The sequence below is a fragment of the Octopus sinensis genome, linkage group LG4 (assembly GCF_006345805.1).
Source record: "Octopus sinensis linkage group LG4, ASM634580v1, whole genome shotgun sequence".
NCBI classification, from domain to species: Eukaryota; Metazoa; Mollusca; class Cephalopoda; order Octopoda; family Octopodidae; genus Octopus; species Octopus sinensis.
Genome location: NC_043000.1, coordinates 162969879 through 162987532, shown reverse-complemented (window position 1 = coordinate 162987532; position 17654 = coordinate 162969879). Strand labels below are relative to the sequence as shown.

The window sequence follows — 17654 nt, the reverse complement described above, 5'->3', positions numbered from 1 at the left end:
CATTGCCTAGACCAGCCTAAAAATGAAATAAAGTACTCAGCTCAAGGACAAAATGCTCGACCGGTTCAGTAATCAAACCCAAGACCGTATGATCGCGTGCGCTACACCATAGTCATTCGGTTACACGCCTTCACACGCATTCGCACGCACGTGCACACACATACACACACGCACACACACACACACACACACACACACTGTTAGGGATAAGACGACTAACAGATTTTCAGCATGTGACTATGGCGTTCAACCGGTCGCGTCTTTGCAGTCGGTCTCCCTTCCACGTGTCTGCTTTCGCCCGAGTTTCTTGTCTGACAGACACTTTGTGTTGTCGATTGTTATTATATAAAACGAGTTATTTCTTCTTCGCTGGTGTCTAATGGGTCATATTTTTTATCGTCTAGTACTCGTGGCTCAAATTATGATTGCAGTCATAGTTACAACAATATCGACGAGGATGGGATGATAAAATAGCTATCCTTTTTGAACAAATGGAAGCGCTTCTCCAAGGTCAGCAAAAACACAGTTTAAAATTATTGAATGACTAACCTCAAAGTTAACTATCAATTCAAACAGTGACGAAGCTCAGACAGCTTCAAATTCCAGTCGCTGATATTACCTTTGATTCATGGTTTGCACATTTTGGAGATACTTTTAGCGTTGGGTGCTGGAATATTAAGGATTACTATTAACTAAGCTTTGAACTAATAAACACACTTTGAACTAATAAACAGCTGTAAACTACCGAAGAATCTTCGAGGCATCCCTTTCAATGAGAGAGTTGAAATACTTCAGAAGATTTTTGGTGCAAATTCATCTTTGTTTCACGTAAGACACCGCAGTTCTATATTTAAGAGATGAGGAATTATGTGCATTATTTACATTATTTACATTCGACGAATATTTGTCCTCGTTTGTTGTTAATACACCGTTTCGGCATATGGCGTAGTGGTTTAGAGCGTGGACTACTAAGCCCAAGACTCCGAGTTCGATTCCAAGCAGTGACCTGAACAACAACAACATCGAAAAATGAGAACCTAGGTTCGAAATTTCCCCAAGACACCTGAAGAAGGCTGGAGGGCATATCAGCCGAAATGTTGTGTTAACAACAAACAAGATGAGGACAAATATCCGTTGAATGTAAATAATATAAATAATGTATAAAACACCACGGTTGTTTTAAATTAAAAAATTCCCAAGTCTGGGGAGAGTGATTTTGTCTGCTATAGCAGTTCACAAATGTAAAAGTTTTAATTTGAATTCTTTAACAGTTTAAACATTTAATCTTCGTTGCTGGTCTACAATCACCATCGTATGCAGACATTAGTAAACTGTTATCACAATTAATACTACGACCAGAAATGACTGTACAGCAAGCCAGAAAAGAGTACCAAAAGTCAATATACTTGAAGTACGGCACGAAGATGATTGAAACGAGTGACTAATTATCAAGTTTAGTGTCAGTAAATCAAGTGAAAACTGATTCCAAGCTATTACCTATTGATAGAAAAGAAATCCCGCTCATTTCCAGCTATGTTGGTTTGCGGTGCTAGACATTATGTAAAGTTTTTCCCTCGCAAGCAACACAATTGTCAATAATGCAGTAAGTTCGGTCATATGGAAAGTATTGGCTTTCAGAGGAGGTAAGCAAAATGTCTCGTCTCAAGTTTTCGGCTGTTACAAATCAAGAATTCAAGAAATCAAGTTGCTACGATTTATACCAGTTTTAAAATGGATTTTCAAAAATACCACAAGTATTTAATTGTTTAAATAAATGATCCTCCAGGTTAAATTGCATTTCATATCACATTGATTTCTCGCAAAACTTGGAAGCAACTTGGTTTCCCACATTGTTGAGACAGAACACGTTTTTAAGAACGCATCAGGTTTAAAACTTATTGGTATGATCAGAGTGTAAAGTACAGTTCGATTCAAATACTTTTAACAGGGCTTGCTTTTTGACAAATCGATATGACTTAGATTTACTGGGTTTAGATTGGAACACTACACTAGACTTAAGTAGTAAACCGTAGTAAGTAGTAAAGTGTTTGCTTAAATTCAAACACTTCGAGTGAGTCTATGAACAGTTAATTCCAAGTTGCAACATCCCACTCTTTTACTAATTTACTGAAAGAAATATATTCATCCGTTTTCAAAGGTTCATTGGGGCGTTGTAAGTTATACAGAGCAAGTTTGTCGCTAAAACCTGATTAAAGCCTGTATTTAGGCCTCGCAAACCAGTCCCATATACAATCCAGTTTCAAGTCGACAAATTATTTTGCTCAAGGTCCAATTTACAATTACAGTTACAGATTAAACATTGCATACACATAAGGGTAAAATGTATTGTAAGATCACACATCTTCGTTCTCAAGCTTTGTGCAACCCACCCATAAGCTTCAAAATCTTTATTATACAATGAATTAGAGCAACATATTTAGAAATAGAGATATCATAGTACTTAACTCTAAATGGATCCCTTCAATCCCACTCTCACACGCATTTTCCTCGAAATCTCCTCTGAGTTAGATGTGTGTTGATTAAAGTACAGCTATATGAATGAATAATTTCATTAGCATTACACTGGTGAAGCTGTTGCAGATGGTCGCCCCTAGTGGGTAATAAAGAATCACCATTATCCATTAAATTTCTTCCTTCTTTTTAGTCGTAATAATAAATGGTTATTGTTGACAAGACAAGACAGCCCTGTGTCATTAGAGGAAGGGAAATTATCAAGTTAATAATTTTTCTTATGAGCATTAGTATCTTCATTTTCCTTCGGACATTGGTACTGCATGACAGTTTCGTCTACCTCAGGTTTTATCTATTGCTCTACGGTAATATTACTTTAGAGACAGTAATAATTTTATGCAATGTATGGAGTCGATTTAGTGGATTTCCAGTACATTTGTGGTATTTATTTTATCGACCTATAAACAATCTATCTGATACACTCACTTGACTTTTTATCATTTGATCAATGCTGACAGAGGTAGGCTTGGATTCAACACAGCTTATAAACAAAGTTTTCAAAGTGATGTTAGTCTTAGCACACTGCCACTGCCGTATGGTTTAAAACTGAATCTCAGCTTAGCGGAATCAACTGTTCATATAAAAACGGAGACTAATATGAATTGCAGACATCTCAATTCAACTAATTGCGATTCTCTTCATTTTTTCAGACAAAAAGAATGTGCTTAAGTTTGCTTAAGCTAAATATCAAATAAATGCGAAATAAATCTAATTTCTTAATTAGACACATTAATTATCGAAAGTGACACGTATAACCGATTATAGTGACCACTATTTTATTACTAGTATTTGTTTTACGAATTTTGGAGGGTTGAAAGGCACACATAAATATAAAAATATTTCTTCATATAAGAAATTCATTGCATTCCTGTATTATTTCTAAAATTGCCCTTCTCTTAATAACAATAATATCAGTATTTATAAGTGAAGCAGAACCTGAGATTCGGCACTAATATTGTGTACCCAGGTAAGGCGGCGAGCTGGCAGACACGGTACCATTCAGGATAATATGTTGAACAGAATTTCTCCGACTTTACGTTCTGAGTTCAAATTCCGTCGAGATCAACTTTGCCTTTCATACTTTCGGGGGCCGATGAAATAAGTACCACTGGGGTCGATGTGATCGACTTCCGAAATTTCTGGCCGTGTGCCAAAATTTGAAAACAATATTGTCATCTAATATACCACTTTGTGCATTGAATATCAACAATGTCTCTTCATTGCAGATGTCTTTTTATTACTGTTTGAGTAATTTACTCCTACCTCAGGATATTACTATAATATTCCATCGATTACTGAACCAAAAAGGAGAAACCAAAATAAATCAAAAGTCAGCAACACCTCTATCGTCATTAATTTGCAAATAAGGGTGTCTTACATCAGTACATGAGTATTGTCGATTTAATCAGCAAAAGAATCTAGTTTCATAGTCATGATATTGACCCTGCTTGTATGAAAGACAATGTCATTGAAAATAATAACAAAGCGGAAGAAGATTAAGTTTCCGTATAGCTATTTAAAATATTTTGAGGTTTGCGACTAGAAAGTGTATCAGAGAAAACGATGAGCCCTGCTTGAAACCTATGTCTATTCTATTTCAGAGCACAACATATATACTTCTTCAGTATTTCAATAAAAACAGATAAATAAAATAAAATAAAATTCCAAACTAGATTTTACTGAAATAAATTATCACTGGTCTACCAATTCTAACAATAGACATAAACAATATGAAAACACCACGGAATTATGGGTAGAAAAATTAAATGTCATCTAATGTTACTGAAATAGCAACACACGAGAAATTTTTGAATATAAAAGGTTACAAGAAAGCTGAAATTGTTTACGAGGATATAATCTGTTTGTCAAATCACAATACCCAACCGAACGTAGAAAAACAAGCTATAGTTTCTTCTCAACCCACTTCCTACGATCGAATTCATTTGTGACATCATTAACGCTGTTTGTTCATAGAAGCTTGTCCTTAACCAATCTCTGCGTGTCGTGCATTCTTATTTGATAGTCGAAGCAAATAACAGGTAAAATGTATGAAATTGATCCACTTATATATATGGACAAACCTTTGACGTCACAATAAACTTTGTGCGTAACATTGGCCATCTTTATGAACATAAGCCAAAACGGAAAAAGCTGACCCGTGAGCTTCACAGAAATCGGCTGTCATGCATGGTTGCATTTATTTGATACTCACTAAACTTCTTATCGCCTTACACCTGCCTCACTCTTTTAGTCTCGTTTTCGGCGTATATTTCGACCTTGTATCGAACAAAAGAAACATTTCACACACTAGAATGATTTAGTTACTTATTACTTTCCATAAAGTTTTATCTATTCAAATAATTTTTACAGGCAACATGGAGGTTTACCAATCTCATACAATTCGCTATGGTTTTACAAGTAAGTCTATTCTTTTCCTACTTTCGGCGTTAAAATTCAGCCATAACTCGGGCACTACGTTCCAGATTTTCTTTTCGATGTTTATGGCCCTCTTAGTTTGTCATGTACGCAGTATATAAACCTCTGTTTATTGAAGGCTAAGTATAGTAAATATGACAAGACAGATTACATGTTTTAACGATCCTTTTCATCAAACATCCCTTCAACACTTCACATGCCTCCCACCACACCACAAACACACATACAGGCACATACACATTTAGGCCCCTGGACCGGACTAAATAAACTACTGTACAATCGTTTTGATAAATTCTCCGGATAGTTACCCATCACTGGTATATACACTCAAATATATTCGTAAATATTTTAAATATTTTTAAAAGTATTAAAATCCTAACTGCTTTGTACTTTTATCTCTTTTATCGTTGATGTTTCTAATCCTTCGAAGTTACATCTGGAGGCTGAAGTGATGTCAGCGCGTGTGTTGTTATCATGTTATCACTTCAGAGTATCTAATATTCGTCGACCGGAGATTGAGGAAAATTAATCAATGTACTCTGTACAGGATATATTGCTTATGCTCTCATACTCTTGCTGCATCCGTCTCCCCCGTTCCGATTTATATGTGTGTGTATGTACGTATATATGTGTTTGTGAGTGCCTGTATGTGTGTGTGTGTGTGTGTGTGTGTGTGTGTGTGTGTGTGTGTATAATAAATGAAATAATGTATGGTAAATAAACAAACGAAATAACGTATACTGAATGTAAAAACGAACGGGAGACACAAAGTCCACAATTCTTCATCAGTTATCGACTGACGAAATACACATACAAACTCACAGACACACACACACACACACACACACACACACACACACAGACGCACGCACACACACACATATATGTATGCATGTATGTGTGTATATATATATATATATATATATATATATATATATATATGTCGGGGTTTCAGTTTCCGTCTACCAAATCAGAAGGCCTTGGTTAGCCGGAGGCTATAGTAGAAGACACTGGCCCACGCAGCGGGACTGAACCAGGCACAATGTGGTTAGGAAGCAAGCTTCCTACCACACAGTCACATATGTTCCCTTATATATACATATATATTGGTATATTTATTGTGTCGATTATATTTATGTGTGTGTGTGTGTGTGTGTGTATACTCTCGTTAAAGTCGCATTTGTAGGCCATTCTAAGCTTAAATTAATGGGGTCGCCTATTACATGGTTACTACTTTTTGAGGGGAAAGAATTTAAAATAGTGTATTAGTAGCAGCAAAAGCCCAAACGATTTCTGGACGAACTGAAAAGCACAGTGGAGGACTGTAGTAGTACTGAATTTACATGTGAAAACACACGGTTGTGAATACGTCTCCGCACCTCTTATAAATGCTTAGAAAAATAAATTTACATCTCGTTATTGTTTATTATTACTAACTTACCTTAATAAAGAATACATAACCGACATCTACTCGGCTGTCGTTTATTTGATGTCTTTCACTTTACAACTCACCTATTACATTATTTATATTCGTTGTTGAACTCACACGGTGCTGCATTTGTATTTTTAATGTATTGAATGCCGTTTAAGATTAAATACCAGAACTGATAAAAGAGGTAGAAACACAAGGTCATTCTCCGCACAAATAGCATTGTTTACTGAACAAGTTGCATTTTTTATTTTAATTCAATGTGGCTTAAAATCATTAAATATAAAACAGACATAAAATTAATGACAATAGCAAGAAGTATTATCAAGGATCGAGCAGAAATTTGACTCAGTTTGAAATTGCAATTAAAAGGTGCATCTTAAATATTTCAAACACAAAAGTTTGTTAAAATTCTGCAAGGTCTCACTCTTCATGATCTTCTGCACGGAATAAAGCGTCACAATTTCAGGATGAGTAATATCATCGTGACGAACATCTTCATCTTCCCTGTCCATAGTTAGCGATAGCACATCAAATACTACTTCATTCTTCCTATCGTATTTTATGTCATTTTATATATAATTCTGTGTGGAACAAGAAAAAATCTAAATAAGAAGAGAGAAGTAATTCTGGCTAGTAGAAAATTAATGAATATACATACATATATATATATATATATATATATATATATATATATATATATATATATATCTCCTTCATAGAATTTCTTTCACGCTAGAAGGAACAGCTAAACTCCAAACCACTATTAGGGATAAAAACTCAAAGGGAATGAAAAATAAAAAAATTTACCATCTATTTCCTGGACCATGGCTTCTGACGTTTTTTAGCAAATAAAACAATGTGCTAGGTGAAGTCTTCATCAACAGGTACGCCTAGATTAAACATATAAGTACGAGACAAATCCAGCATGTGCCTTTTGCCTATACACTATAACTTTCCAAATCCACTGCGCAAGCTGTTCCTTCTAGCGTGAAAGGAATCCTATGAAGCATACCTAACGGAAACTAAAAAGTAAAACTATTAATACGTAAATTAGCGCCGCTGAACATGAAAAATATTGTTATTTCATACTTCCCCGCAAAAACTAGTGAAATTTGTTTCCAGCAAACAGTGGAACTACTATCAAAAATATTCAGTGATAAGAGTTCCCTATTAAACACTCGATGGGATTGTTGATATCTAGTTTAAAAAAAGAGGATGAAGATTTTGCCACTATGTCGGGACCGTAAATCGAATGTGCGAAAGGTTTAAATTGAAGGAACTAACACCTGATATGTTTAAATGCCTCATTTTTGTACAAAGGCTTATGGAAAAACAAAGATGCGGAGATACATGCAAGAAGTCTCACAAAACTTGAACAAACGGACCAAAAATTAACCCTGAAGACAGTTGCAGAGGAGTGTCAAAGAGTGGTAAACTTCCGTCAGGACGTAAAGAAAATCGAAGAGGAGTTCTCAACAAGCTTTATACCGGGAAGGTATAAAAAATGTTAAGACCAAACCCATGCTACGGATATGGAGCCCTGCGTTTCAGGAAGGATTGTCCTTTCAAAACGCAAAAATGTTACAGTTGCCAAAATGTGGGACACGAGCTCAAATTGCAGAGCAAAGTTAGGAAGGTCGAGCTTAGAAAATTCTAAAGTTTTCTCAACGGAAACCTTGAAAAAGAAATTTAAGAAAAACATGAATGCGAACCATGTTTCACTCTGCGACTTTGTATTAGTGTACGAACAAAGAGTGGTAGTAGCAACTGCTCTTCAGAAACGGATATTACATGAATTTCATAGCGAACACTCGGAGATGTCAAGAACGAAAGCTTTGGTGAGGAGTTACGTGTATTGGCCGACAATGGACCGGGATATTGAAAATTTGGTAAAATCATGTAGAAGTTGTGCGCTAGCAGCCAAGGCACCACCGATGAAATACCAATAGTCCGTGGCCCAGGGTACGTATAGACTACGCTGGACCAGTGAATAGCGCCTACTACTTGATCATTGTTGATAGCTTTACCACGTTGCCAGAAGTATGTAGGTGCAGTCAACCTACCTCAAAAGCAACTATAAAGTTCCTGCATGAACTTGATACGCTGTTTCGGACACAATAGTATCGGATAGTGGAACACAATTTACAGGATACGAGTTCAAAAAATTCTGCAAAATGCATGCATCAAGCTCATGTTTGCACACTCCTTCCACCCCCGAGGTGAAATGGGCAAGCAGAACGATTCGTAGATACTTTCAAGCGAGCGCTACAAAAAGCAAAGAACGAGTTGGGAAATGACGAATCGCTAACTATATTCTTAATGGGGTACAGAATAACGCCAAATCCGAATTCCAGTTCAGGCAAGTCACCTGCAGAGCTAATGTTCGCTCAAAAGATTAAATCGATCTTCGACAAATTGTTGCCAAAGGCAAAAAAAAAAAGAAAAAATAAAGAAACCTAATGAGAAAATACAAAAACATTCAACTAAACATTTTTATGTCGGAGAGAGAGAGTCCATTTCAAAGTATACAAGAACGGTAAAGAGAGTTGGCAAGATGGCATAGTGGCTAAAAGAATTGCAAACCTGATGTTTTTAATAAAAGGTCAGCGATGGGAGTAAAAACGACACTTAAATAAATTTTAAATCAGACATACTGAAGAAAGGAAGGAAATTCCAATGGAAGTGTTTTACGACATGCTCGATGTGCCAGCACTGAAAGAGATTGAGCCTAGAAGGAGCAATCACAAAAAACGTAAATAGACTGAACATTTAGACATAATTCCTAAGCAGAAAAGGTACTGAACTCCCCAGGGAAACAAAATTTCAAAAAGGGAAAGGTGTTGGAAAGAAAGAAAAAGAAGCTAATAATAATAAAATAAATTTTGTTTCCTACGGAAGTCGAAATCTCGAAAGGAGGGGTGTTGTGGCGAGAGTCACGACACCTCCAACAAAAATAGACTTGACCGAATGACTATAAATAGTAGCGGTCTGAGTGAGAGGCAGAGGGAGTAGGCGTTAATTGCAGGAAGTCTTAAGGTGTCATTTTGATAGTTAGTCGGAATATCGGTTGTTGGTTTGTGTATAGTTCGTGGAGAGTTTGTTGGATTGTTACGTTGTTGTTACCCCGCTTCGTTATATGTTTTATTGTTACTACACGGTTATAGTATAAATAATTATCCTCATAAATAGAGGCGATACTACAACAATTGGCGACGAGTAACTACGTCATAATAGTATGTATGTTATATATATATTATTTTTAAATCCCTCTAAAGGAGACTACGGCAGCAGTACTGGATATTAATAGTTATCACCAAGCTAACATGGCAGTCCAGAAAAATAGGACGAATGCTGCTGTTGAATAGCTCCAAGAGGTCATCGCCTCTAGCTAGTTATATGACACACAGACCTGTGACCATTACAACCTTCGATCAGGGAAGGTCATCAGCTTTCCCATGCTGGTTCAGACATCCACTGACTAGTTTCAGGGTATTTGCCCCTTATCAATGTGAAGTAGTTGAACCCAGCAGGCATCACTGTTGGCTGTCTGTTGGAAGATTTAAATCCATGAGTCATGGTTTCTTTAACTCTTCCTCAACCTCTCACAGACCTTTAAGAAAAAACCCATGGGCGCTGGCTTTCCTTTTATGAGTTCTCTATTGCAAAACCATTTTTGTTGCTATTTCTTTTCTGGGTGTGTTTTTATGGAATTTCTCAAATACTATTGGGATTCGTTAAGACATAAACTTCACTGAGTATGCTTTTTCACCTGGCTGGAGGCCGAAAAAGATGTTTACTGCAGATGATTTAACCAACGTCTATGCATTACTTTAATAAATATTTCTACAAGCCATATGCGATAGAGAAGACCATATTCAGATAGATATAAAGGTGAACCTCTACATAATAATTACTGATGTGCATTTATCTTTGTCTTTGCTTTTTTGAATATGTTTTCTGTTATGCTTTATGACGTAACACACGCAATGGAGAACACTTGGAAGCAGTTACAAAGTTATCCAGTTATCAACAATGTGTCTCGTCTAGGTGGCCAACTGGCAGAACCGTTAGCATGCCGGGCAAAATGCTTAGCAGCATTTCCACAGTTTTTACGTTCTGAGTTCGAATTCCGCCGAGGTCACCTTACCTTTCATATTTTCGGAGTCGATAAAATAAGTACCAGTTGAACACTGGGGTCAATGTAATCGACTTAACTCTCCCCGAAATTCCTCGCCTTGTGCCAAATTTGAATCTAAGAATTGACTCGTCGTCTCTAATTGACCGTGATTAGCCCCATTCTCTATAATTAATAAAACCGACGTGGTTTTTGACAACTTATAGGAACTAGCATAAATTTCAAAAAATTACCATGCTACTTTAATAATAATGGTTTTTGATATTAAGTCATAATCTCTATAGTTGGAGGGTGGTGGTGTAAATTTAGTTAATGTAATTGACGCAGAAAGGATGGAATGCAAAATTAAAAGATTAACTTGGAATGTAGAGATGTAACCAAATTCTGTGTGGCCATCGCTCTGCCAAATCCTACTCATTCACACAGTTTAAAATAATTATATATAATTATTTTCTTTTGTAATTATTTCAATCAACAAACAAAATAACAGCTTTTGAAGCAGCTGTAAGTGAATCTAGACAGATACTTTTGATCCTCAATCAGTTTTTGTAACAATAAGAATTATAGAGTGGGGAAATGCTGTTTAGTAAATATTTTTTTGATGTATGTACTGCTATATCAATAAATACATTAGATACATATTTATAGTTTTACTCAATGCTATGAATAATTCTTAGGGATATTTTATGCATGGGTTAGGTAAATTCTCGTCTGCATGCTAAAATTTACCCTTACTCAAACTGCAAATCACTGAAGATGTCTCAAAAAAGCTAGAGGGAAAAAACGAGGGAGCTGTTTAAGTTTTATGACGCAAGTTGTTCAGCTGAACATTTAAAAAATATAGTGATTCGTATGTATGTATGTATGTATGTATGTTAAACCATTGGTTAAACTATTGGGAGTGAAGGACTCCGAGCCTTTGTTAGGGCATCCTTCTAGGCGAAGGGAACTCAGGTAACTGGGATAACTCCGACATAAAACCTGCGGCTCAGTGGTTACCGACGATGCTGACTTGTTCTTCTTTTCGGATTATGGCTGCTGTTGCTTAGTGAGTGGGATTGACTCAGTGCACAGCCTTTCCTCACTTAAAAAAAATCTTCTTGCACAGGCATTACACGATAACAACATTGATTAAGCTTCGTGCAATGGCCATACTCGATAACGAGGGGGCAGCCACCATGTATGTATGTATGTATGTATGTATGTATGTATGTATGTATGTATGTATGTACGTACGTATGTATGTATACATGTATATATGTATGTATGTATGCATGTATATATGTATGTATGTATGCTCGCATGGCAGTATGACTGGCTGAACGGATGGATGTAACCTACATGTACACAAGCATACATCTTCAGTTTATATATATATATATATATATATATATATATATATATATATATATATATATATAATCTATTGGCGAGAACAGGAATAACCACTATCGAAAAGAGTGTACTCAATACTGGATTAGAGTAAAGGGAAAGGGACTATCGACATTTTGAATAAACAGCATTTCTTCCTTCACGATACCAGCAGACCATTTTTTCTGCTCCGTCAACAACGCTACTAAAATTTATTTCAGCCTGAAACAATATTTTCAACCAGTTTACAAATGGAAGTTTCAAATCCGAGATTTGTTAATATTTCAACATCCTTTTTCGCTGCAAGTACAGTAACCAGCTCATTTCAACATCCTGCTTTGTTCAGTGTATAGCTTACCACTGCAAGTCCAGCTTCTCATGATCATCCTCACACCAGCTCAACTTTTGCCACAGCAAGGTTATTGCTAACTTTCAGCGTTACAGCTTTTGTCATATTGTCATTTTCTTCATATATAAAGTTGCGAGACTTAATTTCTCGGCGTACTAAACTTTTTCAGAAGAATTGTCCAGCATGTACTTTCACAATGCCTTGCGCTACTGTTTTCACCTTCAGTATGCGTCTGCTATATACATATCATGTATATACATATCATGTATATACATATCATGTATATACATATCATGTATATACATAACTTTCCGTCATTTCTCATCGTTGTATTCAATTTCTGTGGACTTTCTAAAAACTTGCATGATTTGAATTTGAACACTTGTATATCGACTGGAATTTTTCCTTAGCTTGCGCATAGTTTGACATTTCTATTGCATGCATTTTTTGTGTAGCGGTAGCTAAATAGTTGAATGATCTCCCTTGCAAGAAAGATTTTAGAGTAACCCTTTCTAAGTTTCTCAAAGCATCTGTGTCAAGAGACGTGATTCTTAATTATTCAAGACATATACAAAACAAGGAATATTCCCCTTCTTCAGTTATCCCTGTTTCATCTACCCCGCGTTTTCGAAGGTAAGGACAAGACGCGACTCCGTTGAAACAATCCTTCCCGCAAATTTTATTTAATTTGCTTTGCGGGAAGGACTGTTTCAAAGAAGTCGCGTCTTGTCCTTATCTCGAAACGCGGAGTAGATGAAACAGGGATAACTGAAGAAGGGGAATATTCCTTGTGTTGTATGTCTTGTTTCTCTGTTTTATCGTTGTGTGAAAAAAAAGTTCGCTTCTATGTTTTTATTTTTATGTTTTCGTTTCTCATTGTGTTCAACGTTTTTTTGATGTCCTGTACCCATATATGCATGTATATATACATATATATGTAGGTATGTACATATGTGTATGTACATATGCATATCTTTATATATTACTTATATTATTATATATACATACATATATGTGTGTGTGTATTATAAACACACACACACTCACATACACATATGTATATACATACACGTTGACACATAAATACACACACATTTAACCGCTTGCACATACTCACATATATATGCAAATTAATCGTTTCAGATACGTATTTAACTTTCCTTTTCGGCGGTACGTTTACAGTTGAAGCTAGAAGTGGATTACACCTGAGAGAAGAGAAGAAACAGGATCTTCTATGCATACCATACTGCAATGTTACCAATGTCACTACTGCAAGTGTGAGTAAAGGGAAGGACAGTACAATGGCGCTCAGTATGATCATTGGTCTGGTATTTTGTGTAATAATATTCATCTGGGGAGCAAGAATCACGATTCCACTGATAGTCAAATATCTACGGTACCCACGAAATATACAAGATGTCGATATGTTTTCAGATGCTACAGAATTACACATCATCGAGGAACGACAATCGTTAGGCATCAAAGAACCCAATCAAATTCCACCGTTGGCTACAGTCGAAAAGGGTGAAACCTATTTGTTAGCTGCTGCGTAACTGTTAACTTTGGGTTTTTTCTACAACTAATAAGATGAAATTTTTGCAGAAAATCTTGGTATCGTAAACCGGGGTTTCAAATACTGTTGGTTCTTGTATATACATATGCTTTATCCCATCTGCACTCTCAAACGTACTTTTAAATAAAATTAAATTTAAATTCACACGGAATATATGCCCCAGAATCGAGAGACGGAAAAAAAACATTTGAATATGCTTCTAGTGGTATTCTAATCAACTGATTCTTCTTATTATAATTTAGTCAAAAGCTACGAGCTGCTAGAATCGTTAGCACGTGGATAAAATGCTTAGTGGCATTTCATCCGTTTTCACGCTCTGAGTTCAAGTTCAGTCGAGGTCGGCTTTACCTTTTATCCTGTATAGGTCGATGAAAAAGGTGCCAGTTGAACACTGGGGTCAAAGTAATTGACTAGCTCCTGCTCCACAAAATTTCGGGCCTTCTGCCTCTAGTAGAAAGGATTATTATAATTTATTGAGATGGGTGAGGGACAGTTTCCAGGAAATGTTTCGGCCTTCCACACTGGTTAGATCGATGCAACTAATATCCTGCCCGACACATTTTCAGTTCAATATTTGCAGGGAAAAGATGTGCGAGGAAGTAACCCGGTGGGGGTGGGGATTTTGTTCAAATACTGCAATAGAGTAAACGCTGTTAAGTCTACCAGAGGACCAATTGCCTCTGTTAACTGACCCTCAACGCACATTTTACTACTCCATGAGATAAGAAAGTGACCTTGACAAGTTTTGAAAATCAGAACAGATAAATAAAGTAAATACTGTGATGTACATTAAAAAAAAAGTCTACCAGTTCCATCAAAACTGCAACATATGTCTATGTTTGTATGTATATTATGGCCAAAAGAATTCGTTATTTTACATATGTATTACAAAAGGGTGTTTAGGACGGACGTTTTGTGTAAATCTTTGGCTTTTTAAATACCTTTTTACAATATCTAGTTTGGTACTCCGCAAACTCTCAAACCACTATATTAATGTACTAAAATGCATTTTCTGCTACTCTGCATCTATTGCTTTTGAGAGTTTTTCCTCCGCCCAGCTTCTTGCCACGAAAAGATTAGTATTGTGTGAGTACTAGACCACAAAATGTAATGCATAATATTCATAATACACTCTCTCATACACGAGAGTAATATAAGTATACAGAGAATTATATTATATATATAAAAACAATATATTTTCGACAAAATCTATGATCTCAGGAAGGAAAGGGAAACTGTATATTCAAGCAATAAAATATTTGTCACTAAAACATAAAAGGCTTCTGTGTTGTAATTTATAAAAGGTAAATCTATGTTTATGTAATATTTCAATTTCAGTAAGCAGCCGGAGTATATAAACATAGATGACAAACTCATTCGTGCTCTATGTTACAGTTTCACAGATAGAAATTGTCTGAAACCAAACAGGTAAAATTGTCACCTGAAGCGCAACCCAATATTTGAATCTCTGTTCTACAACTTAACGTCTTTGATAGAAACAAACAAATAGGACATTATTTACATTGTTTACATTCGACGGATATTTGTCCTCATCTTGCTTGTTGTTAACACAACCTTTCGGCTGATATACCCTCCAGCCCTCTTCAGGCGCTTTGGGGAAATTTCGAACCTGGGTTCTCATTCCTAAGGTATTCTTCGATGTTGTTATTATTATTATTGTTGTTGTTCAGGTCACTGCTTGGAATCGAACTCGGAATCTTGGGCTTAGTAGCCTGCGCTCTTAACCACTACGCCTTATGCCCGTGGCGTAGTGAAGAGCGCAGGCTACTAACCCCAAGATTCCGAGTTCGAATCCAAGCAATGACCTGAACAATAATGATGATGATGATAATAATAATAATAATAATAATAATAATAATAATAATAATAATAACATCCGAAACGTTGTGTTAACAGCACAAGATGAGGACAAATATCCGTCGAATGTAAATAATGTCCTATTTGTTTGTTTCTTATAAATCGACCCCAGGACTTATTTTTTAATACCTAGTGCTTATTCTATCGGTCTCTGATGCCGAACCGCTAGTTTACGGAAAGTTAGACACACCAACACCGGTTGTCAAGCGGTAGTGGGTGACAAAAGCATAGAAAAAGAGATACACACACATAGATATACGATGGGCTTCTTTCAATTTCCGTCTACTAAGTTCACTCACGAGGCTTGGGTCGGTCTGAGGCTATAGTAGAAGATACTTGCACAAAGTGTCACGCAGTGAGTCTGAATCCGAAATCATGTGGTTAAGAAGTAAGCTTCTTACCACACAGCTTCTAATGGGTTGCAACTTTACTTTGGTCTCGCCATCACCATGGAAGTGTATAAGCTCTGGGCTCTTTACCAATACAAAATGTTTCCTGGTTAATTTAGAATTCATTTCCTTAAAATGCTAACGGTAAATTCAGGCTGTTACTCTTTCTCTTGGCTGTAGAAACGAATAATGGTTGATTCCTTGACAGTATCACCAAAGAGTAACTCTAACTTTTGGGAGCATAAAGGGGTTTTTGAAACGCGACTCTTCAGCTGCTCGCTCTTCAGGTAACTCTTCAGCTCCTAGCCATTATGAAGAGATTTTGCTGTTGTCATAAAATACCCATATTTAGTCACAAGTGATTTTTCTTTTCGAAAACGGTCTCCTTTCGATTCGCCCAGAAGGAAAGAACGGACGGTCAAACGATGCATCTTGTTTTGCAGCACTTATTTCACGCGGAACAAATTTATCTTTTTCCACTTTCATTGTAAGCTGATGCCTTCCTGATGATTGTAGTATGGTCATATATATATATATATATATATATATATATATATATATATATATATATATGTGTGTGTGTGTGTGTGTGTGTGTGTGTGTGTGTGTGTGTGTGTGTGTGTTGTGTGTGTGTGTGTGTGTGTGATTAGTTTTTGTGTTTTAGTTATTGTGCGTTAATCTATACATTAGCATATCTAATTACTAGACGTACACACACACACACACATATATATAATATATAAACACTTATAAATGCTTATAAGTATAACACCATACTTATACTTATTTTTCTTTTTATTTATTTATTTATTTATTCGTGAGCGTGGAGTCATCGACCTACACTGGTCCTGGCAGGAGGATTGCTAAGTTCATTGCTACAACCTCTTCTTTCTTGACTCACAAATAAGATTCACATACAAGTAAATATACAGCTACTGAATAGGCTTTCGATTGAAGTTGAATCTGTCTTACAAGATTGTCAACGTCAAAAGAAGTCAACCTTGTGACACAGCAATAATATCCTATTACATTATACTAGCAAATCTATCCATCTACGATGAAGGCATAAAATGAGGGAGGGAAGTCACACCAACAGTATGTATTGAGAAATGCGTAAATGGACTTGATAGATTACTGAGTGATGTCTTAGAGAAATCACCTTATTGTCGGTGATACAGCGTTCTATTGAAGCTATATGACCTGTGTTTGCGACTAAGTGATGTGTGATGACGATTCACTCCCGAACTGAAATAGGTTCCCAGCCTCTGTATCATGAGTGATTATGTGAACCACTCCTAACGAAGGCCAGAGCTTCTTTCGACCACTACTTTTATCTTAGTTGTTTACACTATTTTACGCTTGTTTATACTCTTATACATTCAAAGTCCACAAATTTCCTTATTTCAAATAATATTTCTAAGAGTATTTCTTGCTTTACCGTATTTTCGGCAGACAAGTCGACGTAGTTTTCACGGTGCATGCATGTCGTGTAAACGTTCAAACAACGCCACTGTCTTTCCTAAGCCTGGCGTATTTCACATGGAATATTGGTTCTCGAA

At 36.2% G+C, this 17654-nt stretch overlaps 1 protein-coding gene across 1 annotated transcript; it reads left to right on the top strand.

Annotated features, from left to right (window-relative positions):
• The first annotated feature begins 4425 nt into the window (after positions 1 to 4425).
• On the top strand, positions 4426 to 15101 carry LOC115210799. Its single transcript, XM_029779537.2, has 2 exons — positions 4426 to 4950; positions 13399 to 15101. Exons 1-2 carry the CDS (start codon positions 4908 to 4910, stop codon positions 13806 to 13808), a joined length of 453 nt encoding a protein of 150 aa, XP_029635397.1. The 5' UTR covers positions 4426 to 4907; the 3' UTR covers positions 13809 to 15101.
• Positions 15102 to 17654: the final 2553 nt, after the last annotated feature.